The sequence below is a fragment of the Cetorhinus maximus genome, chromosome 5 (genome assembly GCF_964194155.1).
Source record: "Cetorhinus maximus chromosome 5, sCetMax3.hap1.1, whole genome shotgun sequence".
NCBI lineage: Eukaryota > Metazoa > Chordata > Chondrichthyes > Lamniformes > Cetorhinidae > Cetorhinus > Cetorhinus maximus.
In genome coordinates, this window is record NC_135883.1 from 66,044,573 (window position 1) to 66,055,605 (window position 11,033).

General features: G+C 45.5%; 2 protein-coding genes across 2 annotated transcripts in view; one reads left to right on the forward strand and one right to left on the reverse strand.

The window, feature by feature from the left end:
- Positions 1-9,243, forward strand: part of hcrtr2 (hypocretin (orexin) receptor 2) — a 114,707-nt gene extending 105,464 nt beyond the window's left edge. The window contains exon 7 of the mRNA XM_078542839.1: positions 9,041-9,243. Coding sequence (XP_078398965.1) covers positions 9,041-9,243 — 203 coding nt within the window. The remainder of the gene's footprint in view (positions 1-9,040) is intronic.
- On the reverse strand, positions 5,984-6,536 carry LOC144680302 (DNA polymerase epsilon subunit 3-like). Its single transcript, XM_078541286.1, has 2 exons — positions 6,209-6,536; positions 5,984-6,159 (listed from the first exon to the last, which is right to left on the reverse strand). Exons 1-2 carry the CDS (start codon positions 6,477-6,479, stop codon positions 5,984-5,986), a joined length of 447 nt encoding a protein of 148 aa, XP_078397412.1. The 5' UTR covers positions 6,480-6,536.
- Positions 9,244-11,033: the final 1,790 nt, after the last annotated feature.

Consider the following 11,033-nt stretch of genomic DNA (forward strand, 5'->3'; position numbering starts at 1 on the left):
AGGAGAGATACAACTGGAGTCATGCCTCCGCAAGGGCGGTGGTGGAGAGGACCATCGGGCTGCTGAAGATGCCTTTCAGATGCCTGGGCTGATCAGGGGGAGCATTGCAGTATCCTCCAGAATGTGTCCCCCTCATAGTTGTCACATGGTGCACAACTTGGCTCTGGCAAGAGGCGACCCACTGGAGGCTGAAGAAAGCGAAGCAGCTCCACAGGCCACTGAGGACGACACAAGTGATGGCTCAGAGGAAGAGCCTGGGGAGATACAGGGTGAGGACCTTGAGGCAGAGGACAGGAACCTTCATGGAGGCTGGGACACCAGGGATGCTTTGATCTAGTGAACCTTCAGCTCAAACCTTCAACCCAAAGCATCGATGCCTCATCAAGCCAATGGCACTGTCTCCTTTGCTAACAATCAATAAATGAGAACCCAACCCAGTACGTCAGCACCACACAACGCCACACTTTTACAAGCCTGTGCTGCATCTGGCACCTATTCAAACCATCCAGACAACTCAGCCCATTTAAGCCAAATAAATGTTTATGTTACTTCACATGAACATACAAAGAATAAACAAAGTGTCCATCCATAATACAAACATCAAAATAATTAGCGCAAATAATTTCACCCGCGACACACCCCTGTTGTGCTCAAGGTGTCTTCAACTTACTCTGCAGGTACTGCATCTTCATGCCCCCCTTGCCCCCTCGCTGTCAGTGGCATTGGAGGCAGCCTGCTGCTGACTCTGCTATCCTACTGGCCCTGATGACCTTGGCAGTCGTCCTCTGGCCGCTGGAGCCTGAGCAGGCTCCGCATGGGAGGGTGCGTCCAGCCCCATGTCTGGGCACTCCTCAGTCATCGTGCCATCATCAGATGCAGTGGCCACTGGCCGGAGGGTGGAAGAGCTGGTGCCCTCGTCCAGAGCACCCTGAGAGGAGCCCACAGACACAACAGTCAGTTTGTCGGCCAGTGTGAGGTGCGTTTATCTTTACTTTATAGCAGTCGTAAAATCCTCGTTAGAAATGCAGGCACCCTTCTAAAGTGAAACTAAAACTTCATTTGACCTTTCTTAACACACAGATACAGAAATACAAATCAAACTTAAACTCTAAAGCTAAAACTCATTCCTAATATCCGCAAATACAAATATAACATACTTAAACTATCTCTATCTCCTAACACCCTTACTGACCATAGAAGATCATTGAGCCTTCTGCGGCACTTAAGCCATGTGTCGCTAACCACATCGTGCTCACTGACCTGGGTGGCGACCTCTGACCAGGCCTTCTTGGTCAGGAGAGGTGGCCTTCTCTTGCCATCCCTGGGCATTAAGATATGCCGCCTGGCATTGACCTCCTCAACCAACACTCCCAGGTACTCAGCTGAGAAACGAGGGGGCAGAGTGCCCCCCCGTCTTGACCTCCCATCTTCCATGACCACCAGCTGCTGAGGCCATGACTGCACACCACGACACTTCTTGGATAGCTTCCAAACAGCTCCCTCAGCCTTCCCCACACTCCTGGCAGCCTTCAGGGAGCTGCCTCTTCTGTTTTTCAACACCCAACTGGGTCCCCATTGGACCCAGCGCTCGACACCCCCGCGCACATTAAAACCAATGGTGGTTGTGTTTCACACTGGGTGGGCCTTAATTGGCCACCCAGCATAAAATCACATTCATAGCGTGATCTCGGCCAGGAGCAAGTTTTACATCCGCTTCCAGCCGTGAAGACTTCGAGCGCAACCCCAGGGTAAAATTCAGGCCTATGTAGACAGGGAAAGCTGCTATGGATTAAACTGTTTGTGTAGACAGGGAAAGCTGCTACGGATTAAACTGTTTATGTAGACAGGGCAAACTATTATGGATTAAACTGTTTATATAGACAGGGCAAACTAATATAGATTAAACTGTTTGTGTAGACAGGGAAAACTGCTATGGATTAAACTGTTTGTGTAGATGGGGGAATCTGCTATGGATTAAACTGTTTGTGTAGACAGGGGAAACTGCTATAGATTAAACTGTTTATGCAGACAGGGCAAACTACTCTGTTCTAATCCAAAAAGCCAGTTGGTGAAGGAGGATACTGGGGCCAATTATTACTTAGTCTTATATTCACAGAGTGAACAGATTGCAAGCATTCACCTCCTAACTCATCTACATACAGTTTCAGTGTCACCTAATACTCTTTTGAGTAAACTCATAAACAGACCCTTAATTAAAGGGCAAAGCAGTGGTTTTGTCCCTGATGGGGGTTGAACAACCAACATTTTAGTTAATATTCAAACATACTAACTAGTTGCGCTACAGAGTCTCTTTATATATATGCCAGTGAAATGCCAATTAATGGTGCCTACCTTCATACAATTAATCACAATTGATACACAATTACCATGTGATTGATTTGAAAGCTGATATAGACAGGACAAACTGAGATCAATTCAAATGCTGACGTAGACAGGACAAAGTTGCATCGATTAGAATGCTAATATAAACAGGAAAAACTATTAAGCAATCATTCACAACTGATCTCTATTTAAACAGATACATGATGGAATGCCCTTATTTCTGAAATAATAAAGATGATAGGTATTTCCCCACGGAAAGAGAAATAAACTCTATTATCAGCAACTGTTTTAATAAGACTGTTTGGTTTACAGTCATTTGGTAGTGCAGAACCTGAGTATTGCTGAAAAAAGAGACATGTTGAAACTTTTTGTCTTACACTCATCAGAACACTTCACAAGAATGCTAATATAAGGGGAAATCTATAATTTATACTGTATGAGAAGAGAGTGCTGATTGGTTGGCAATGCCTCTAACAATCAGAGTCCACTTGCCAACCAATCAGCACTCTCTTCCCATACGGTATGTTGTTTTCCCCCGAGATTGGTATTCTTGTGAAGTGTCCTGATGAGTGCAAAATGTAAAGCTTCGACATGTCTCTTTTCTCAGCAATGCCGTTTGGTTTGTTGACATGGTACAATTTAAGCTTCTTATGGACAAAGAAATAGACAAGTTGCATAAAAATGTTTTGGATTGGGGGAGAGTGGATTTTAGTAAAATAAGGCAGGATTTGGCCAAGGTAGACTGGGAACAGCTACTTGTGGGGAAATCTACAGAGAAGCAGTGGGGGGCATTCAAAAAGGAAATGGGGAGGGTACAGGCTCAACACGTTCCCTCTAGGGTGATAGGAAGGAGTAACAAGCCCAGAGAACCATGGATGACCAGAGATATTCAGGATACTATGAGAAGGAAAAGAGAGGCTTTTAACAGGTACAAGAGGAGCAAATCAACAGAGGCATTAGTGGAGCACAGAAAGTGCAGCATGGAGCTTAAGAAAGCAATTCAGAGAGCAAAGAGGGGATATGAGAAAGCTCTGGTTGGTAAAAGTAGGGAAAATCCCAAGATATTCTATAAGTATATCAATGGGAAAAAGATAACTAGGGAAAGAGTAGGGCCCATTAGGGACCAAGGGGGCAATCTATGCGTGGAGCCAGAGGACATCGGTAGAGTGGTGAACGAATATTTCACATCCGTCTTCACCCAAGAGAATGAGGATGAAGGTATGGAACTCAGGGAGAGAGACTGCGAGGTTCTTGAGCAAATTGATACTGGGAGTGACAAGGCGGACAAAGCAATCCCCAGGTCCGGATGATTTGTGTCCCAGATTGCTGAGGGAGGCAAGGGAGGAGATTGCAGGAGCTCTGTCCCAAATTTTTGATTCCTCTCTGGCCATGGGGGAGGTGCCAGAGGACTGGAGAACAGCTAATGTGGTTCCACTATTTAAGAAGGGTTGTAGAGATAAGCCAGGGAACTACAGACCAGTGAGTCTCATGTCAGCAGTAGGGAAACTATTGGAGAAAATTCTGAAGGAGAGAATCTATCTCCACTTGGAGAGACAAGGTTTGATCAGGGATAGTCAGCATGTCTTTGTCAGAGGGAGGTCATGCCGAACAAATATGACTGAACTTTTTGAGGAGGTGACCAGGAGTGTAGATGAGGGTAGTGCAGTTGATGTAGTTTATATGGATTTCAGCAAAGCCTTTGACAAGGTCCCACATGGGAGACTTATAAAGAAGGCAAATACACATGGGATACAGGGTAATTTGATAAGGTGGTTTCAAAGTTGGCTTTGTAGGAGACAGAGGGTGATGACGGAAGGATGCTTTAGTGACTGGAAGCCAGTGTCCAGTGGCATACCACAGGGATCTGTGCTGGGTCCCCTATTATTCATCATTTATATAAACGACATGGATGGCTATGTGGGGGGTAGGATTAGTAAGTTTGCGGATGACACAAAGATTGGCTGGGTGGTTAACAGTGAGGTTGAGTGCCTTGGGCTACAGGAAGATATAGATGGGATGGTCAAATGGGCAGATAAGTGGCAGATTGAATTTAACCCTGAAAAGTGTGAGGTGATACACTTTGGAAGGGGTAATTTGACAAGGAAGTATTCAATGAACGGCATGACACTAGGAAGTTCTGAGGAACAAAGGGACCTTGGCATGTGTGTCCATAGATCTCTGTAGGCGGAGGGGCATGTTAGTGGGGTGGTGAAAAAGGCATATGGGACACTTGTCTTTATCAATCGAGGCATAGATGACAAAAGTTGGGAGGTCATGTTGGAGTTGTATAGAACCTTGGTGAGACCACAGCTGGAGTACTGTGTGCAGTTCTGGTCGCCACATTATAGGAAGGATGTGATTGCACTGGAGGGGGTGCAGAAGAGATTCACCAGGATGTTGCCTGGGATGAAACATTTAAGTTATGAAGAGAGGTTGGATAGATTTGGGTTGTTTTCATTGGAGCAGAGAAGACTGAGGGGTGACCTGATCGAGGTGTACAAGATTATGAGGGGCATGGACAGGGTGGATAGGGAGCAGCTGTTCCCCTTAGTTAAAGGGTCAGTGACAAGGGGACACAAGCTCAAGGTGAGGCACAGGAAGTTTAGGGGGGATGTGAGGGAAAACATTTTTACCCAGAGAGTGGTGACGGTCTGGAATGCGCTGCCTGGGAGGGTGGTGGAGGCGGGTTGCCTCACATCCTTTAAAAAGTACCTGGATGAGCACTTGGCATATCATAATATTCAAGGCTATGGGCCAAGTGCTGGTAAATGGGATTAGTTAGGTAAGTCAGGTGTTTCTCATGTGTTGGTGCAGACTCGATGGGCCGAAGGGTCTCTTCTGCACTGTGTGATTCTGTGATAAACCCTCCACACTATTAGTGGTGTTTCCATTGCTTTTATTTGCTAGAGGGTAAATTAAGGAGCAGGGAGAATATTAAATCCTATGACCAACAACACTCCACAGGTGGGTAGGTTGTAGATGGAGCAAAGAGTCCAGGTGTCATAGTGGTAATATCACAGGAGTAGTAATCCAGCGACCCAGGCTAATTCCCTGGTGATGCAGGTTCAAATCCCACTATGGCAGCCAATGGAATTTAAATTTAATTTTTTAAAAAATCTGAAATTGAACGCTAGTCTCATTAATTGTTGTAAAAACCCATCTGGTTCACTAAGGGAAGAAAATCTGCTGTCCTTGCCTGTTCTGGCCTACGAGTGACTCCAGACCCACAACAATGTGGTTGACTCTGAACTGCCCTCTGAAATGACATAGCAAGCCACTCAGTTCAAGGGCAATTAGGGATGGGCAACAAATGCTGGCCTTGCCGGCGATGCCCACATCCCCTGACAGAAAAAAAGTTGGATGCTGATTTTTTTTTCCCTTTTTGAATGCATTATTCAAAATTTCAATTTTACAAAAAGATGACAAATGATCAACAAAATAGAAAAGGTTTCAATTTCACCCAACTATACAAAAAACAAATTGCACAGTGCAGCTCCACCACTGCCTCCTTGTGATGCCAAGTCAATGGCACAAAGTTCATAAACAGGCCTGTGGAAGTGTATAGGGGTAATCCTTGTGATCCTGGCCAAACTCCAAACACAGCGTCATTCTCAGCCCCTGCACAGCATTCATAGGCCTCTCAATTTTCTACATCCACTTCCTCGTTTTCTATTTCCTTTTGAGCATCATCTTCCACCATTTTCACCTCTTCAGTGTCTTCCTCATTCTCATCTTCCTTGCTCTTGTAATGTTCCTCACTCTCAGGCTTTTTATCCTTCTTCTGTTCTGAAGCTTCTTTCTGCTCTCGCTTGAAAGTTGTAGCGTACACCAGCTTTTCAGCTTATTTTAAACTACTGTCTCATACCTTCCAATGGATCTTTCAGTGGGGTTATGAAGCGATCAAACTCCACCTCTTCCATTGCTGCAAGGACAGCAGAGGCACTCAGCATTTTCCTCTTGATTTTCATTGCAAAGTTATTTGCACATGAGGTTGCATCAAGAACGAAGACACTTGCTGCTCGGGATATTGTGCTATGAGCTTCCTTTGAGACATTCACTCCATCTGGAAGCACTTCTTTAATAATCCTGGTAATGACTGCATTCAGCAGATTCAAGCCTCCCGGTCTCTCAGCCATCTTTCTCACCTAAACCGGCCGCTCGCTCGAGCGCGGCTTTCGACAACCTCTTCAACTTTCACCCCTGACATGGTCAACAGGAGATGAGTCACATATTGCCCGGGTATAAATTTTAAGTACCCATTAGAATTCCTTTCAGATGTCATCTTTACAGTGTCTCTGAGTGAAATTGCCAATTTGGTAACAATTCAGGCTGGTTTCCATGCCAAACAAGAAATTGCCCAAAGACATTTCTGAGAGGCAGTTTATTTCTCAATTTATCTGTGTTGGATTTACACTTCCCTGGTACCTTATACCACCAGCTTACTTCCCTTCATCTAGAAATATTCTGTGTGAGACAGGAGAGGTGACGATATCACACATCTGTTGTGACCATTGCCAACACATATAAGGTCTGTAAGAAGCTACTCAAATGGAACAGAAATTGGAGGGAGCGCTGAGTCTCTGCAGTACCGATTTCCTGACTCATGCTCCATTGGAGCTCAATTCCCCAGTACAAGTAAAGGATCAATGAATTACTCGATAGACTTGCATAATTATTGCATAGGTAGTCACACATCCTGATAGTCTCAGGCTTTTGAAATATTAGTTGAGTTGCTCAGGCCTTTCAGTTTATGAAGTGTTTTGTTGTATTGAATGTCACTGTCTGAACATCATAATTGGCTTTTCATTGAATTACATTAAAAGATGTGATGCTGGACAAGCAATGCCTAACATTAAATAAATTACTACATCACCAGTAACAAATGTGCATATTTTAAGGGATTAAAAAAAACACAGAAAAAGTGGTCCAACCGTGGCTAACCAGATGATTTAAAGACAGCATTAGATCAAAGGAATGGACTTACAATGTTGTCAAAAAGAGTAGTAAACCTGAGGATTTCAGAATTCAGGAAAAGAGGAACAGAAATCGATGAGGAAAGAGGAGAGAGAATACAAGAACAGACTAGCAAGGGATATAAAAACAGATTCTAACATTTCCTTTGGCATGTATAGAGGAAGAGATTAATGAAAGTAAGCGTGGGCCCATTGGAGATAGAGACAGGAGAAATTATAAGCGAGATTAAGCAGTAAGACCAACAGTGACCCAAGAGTACAATGAGAGCAGTAGCAATCTGAGAACATGCTGACAACACATGAAGATCAGCGGTGACTCGAGAACACAGTGAGAGCAGCAGTGGTGACTCGAGAACACAGTGAGAGCAGCAGCGGTGACTCGAGAACACAGTGGGAGCAGCAGCGGTGACTCGAGAACGCCACGAGAGCGGCAACGGTGACTCGAGAACACAGCGAGAGCAGCAGCGGTGACGTGAGAACACAATGTGAGCAGCAGCAGTGACTCGAGAACACAGCGAGAGCAGCAGCGGTGACTCAAGAACAGTGAGAGCAGCAGCGGTGACTCAAGAACAGTGAGAGCAGCAGCGGTGACTCAAGAACACAGCGAGAGCGGCAACAGTGACTTGAGAACACAGCGAGAGCAGCAGCGGTGACGCGAGAACACAGTGAGAGCAGCAGCAGTGACTCGAGAACACAGGGAGAGCAGCAGCGTTGACTCCAGAACACAGGGAGAGCAGCAGCGTTGACTCCAGAACACAGGGAGAGCAGCAGCGGTGACGCGAGAACACAGTGAGAGCAGCAGCGTTGACTCCAGAACACAGGGAGAGCAGCAGCGTTGACTCCAGAACACAGGGAGAGCAGCAGCGTTGACTCCAGAACACAGGGAGAGCAGCAGCAGTGACTCGAGAACACAGTGAGAGCAGCGGTGGCCCTCCGACTTATTCCTGGACTGACCCGACCCAAGCAGCCCCTACCAACTGACTACCTGCCCAACCCGACCTGACAACACCTCCTGACCTGACCTGACTACTCCCTATGCTCCTACCCACCTGCCACCCAACTCACCTACCACCCTACCCACTTACAAACTTGCCTGCCACCCTACCCATTTACCCACTCCCGCCCACCTTACCCACCTACCACCCTACCCACTTACCCGCTCACCTCATCCACCTACCCACCCCACCACCCTGCCCATTCACTCATTTATCCACTCACCCATTCACTAACATTCATATGGATATTTAAACTTACATTAGGGCAGCTAGTGCCATAAAAACGGAACGTGGCTTGTCTTCCCCTGATGCCTGAAGCTCTTTGCGGGAGCTCCACACTACTGAAGGAGCCGGGCTCGGAAGGTCTGGCCAGAGATGCGGAGCAGAGTCAGGGCACAGAAAAGTAGGGGCAGGGCAGCAATCGAAGCGAAGATTGCCGCTTCACGGGAGATCTGGGCCTTTGTTTTCCTGGATTGAAACTCCCGTGTTTTTGGTTGGAGGGATTTCAAAGGATAAAGAGGAAGGGAAATAAGAATGAATATGCTCAGTGAGGATCATATTGAATTGGACTGGTAGCTCACTCAAACAGCAGGTGTTTTTTTCACCCTCTGCTTGAAATATTTATATGAATTCCAAATGCAGTTGTCTTTTCTCCTGGCCCAGTTGGTAATAACATCAGTTAGCTGAACGGATGTCAAAACCGATTGAAATATTCTTGCTCTTTTTAAGGCAAATTCCGAGAAGAATTCAAAACCGCGTTCGCTTGCTTTTTCCGGGCGGACCGTCAGAGCGATGAGCGACTAAGCAGAGGCCGGACGAGCACCGAGAGCCGCAAGTCTCTGACCACACAAATCTGCCACTTTGATAATGTTTACAAAACTTCAGAGCAGGTAGCGCTTACAAATGTAACAACATCACAGGCTTTACTGTGAACATACTGTGATCAGCATCCGGTGGCAGTGACAATATTTGCAGCATTCATCTCAGCATTGGGTTGGCATGACCTTTATTGTTTACTTTAAACTGTTGTTTCTAGAATACCACTGTAAACTTCAAAGAGTGAAGAGAATTTGTGTTGCAGTAGGTGACTATTTTGGACTCGTAAATGGAATCACTAAAATGCCACTTCACCCGCAGAGAATGACATTTCTTCATTGTACTTTTGTATTCTTTTGTGTTTGCAAACAAACACCCCAGCTCCAACCTCCCTTTCCTCTCCAAAGTCCTTGAAGGTGCTGTTGCCTCCCAGTATTCACCTTTTCCGAAACTCCTTGCTTTGAGTACCCCCAATCAAGATTCTACCCCCGTCATAGCACTGAAACAGCTCTTACCAAAGTCACAAGTGACATCCTCTGTGCCTGTGAGAAAGATATCTATCCCTCCTCATCCTTCTCAATCTGTCTGCAGCCTTTAACGCGGTTGACCACACCACCCTCCTACAATGCCCTCCACTGTTATTCCGCTGGGTGCGACTGCTCTCATGTGGTTCCATCCTTATCCATCTTATTGTAGTTGGAGAATCACTCGCACTGGCTTCTCTTTCTGCTCCTGCACCGTTACCTCTGGTGTCCCTCAAGGATTAATCCTTGGCCCCCTCCTATTTCTCATCTACATTCTAGCCCCCGAAGCCTCATCATCTAAAAGCTGACAATATGCAACTCAGAATCACAGAATCTCAGAATTGTTACAGTGCAGAAGAAAGCCATTCAGCCCATTGTGTCTGCACCAGCCCGCCAAATGAGCAATTAACTTAGTGCTATTCTCCCACCTTCTCCCTGTAACCCTGCACATTCTCCTACTCTTCAGATAACAGTCTAATTCCTTTTTGAATGCTTCAGTTGAACTTGCCTCTACCACACTCTCAGACAATGCATTCCAAATCCTATCCACTCGCTGTATGAAGAAGTTTTTTCTCATATCACTTTTGCTTCTTTTGCCAATTATTTTAAATCTGATCCCTCTTGTTCTCAATCCTTTCATGAGTGGGAATAGTTTCTCCCTATCTACTCTCTCCAGGCCTCTCATGATCTTGAATACCTCTATCAAGTCTTCTCTCAGCCTTCTTTTCTTCAAGGGAAACAGTTCTAACTTCTCCAAAGTATCTTCATAACTGAAGTTCTTCATCCCAGGGACCATTCTTGTGAATCTTTTCTGCTGCTCCCAGAACTGGACACAATACTCCAGTTGAGGACGAACTAGTGTATGATACAAGTTCAGCATGACCTCCTTGCTTTTGTACTCTATGCCTATTAATCAAGCCTAGGATACTGCATACTTTATTAATCACCCTCTAAACCTGTCCTGCCGCCTTCAATGACTTATGTACAAATAAACCCAGGTCCTCTGCTCCTGCACCCGCTTTAGAGTTGTACCCCCTATTTTATATTGTCTCTCCATGTTCTTCCTATCAAAATGAATCACTACACATTTCTCCACATTGAGCTTCATCTGCCACCTGTCCATTCCCACCATGATTATATCCTTTTGAAGTTGTACAATATCCTTCTCACAGTTCACAATGTTTGTAAGTTTTGTATCATCCGCAAACTTTGAAATTGTGCCCTGTATACCAAGGTCTATGTCATCCATATATATCAGGAAAAGCAAGGCTCCCAACATTGACCCCTGGAGAACTCCACTACAAACCTTCCTCTAACCTGAAAAAAAAATCAGTTAACTACTACACTCAGTTTCCTGTCACTCAGCCAATGTTACTACTGTC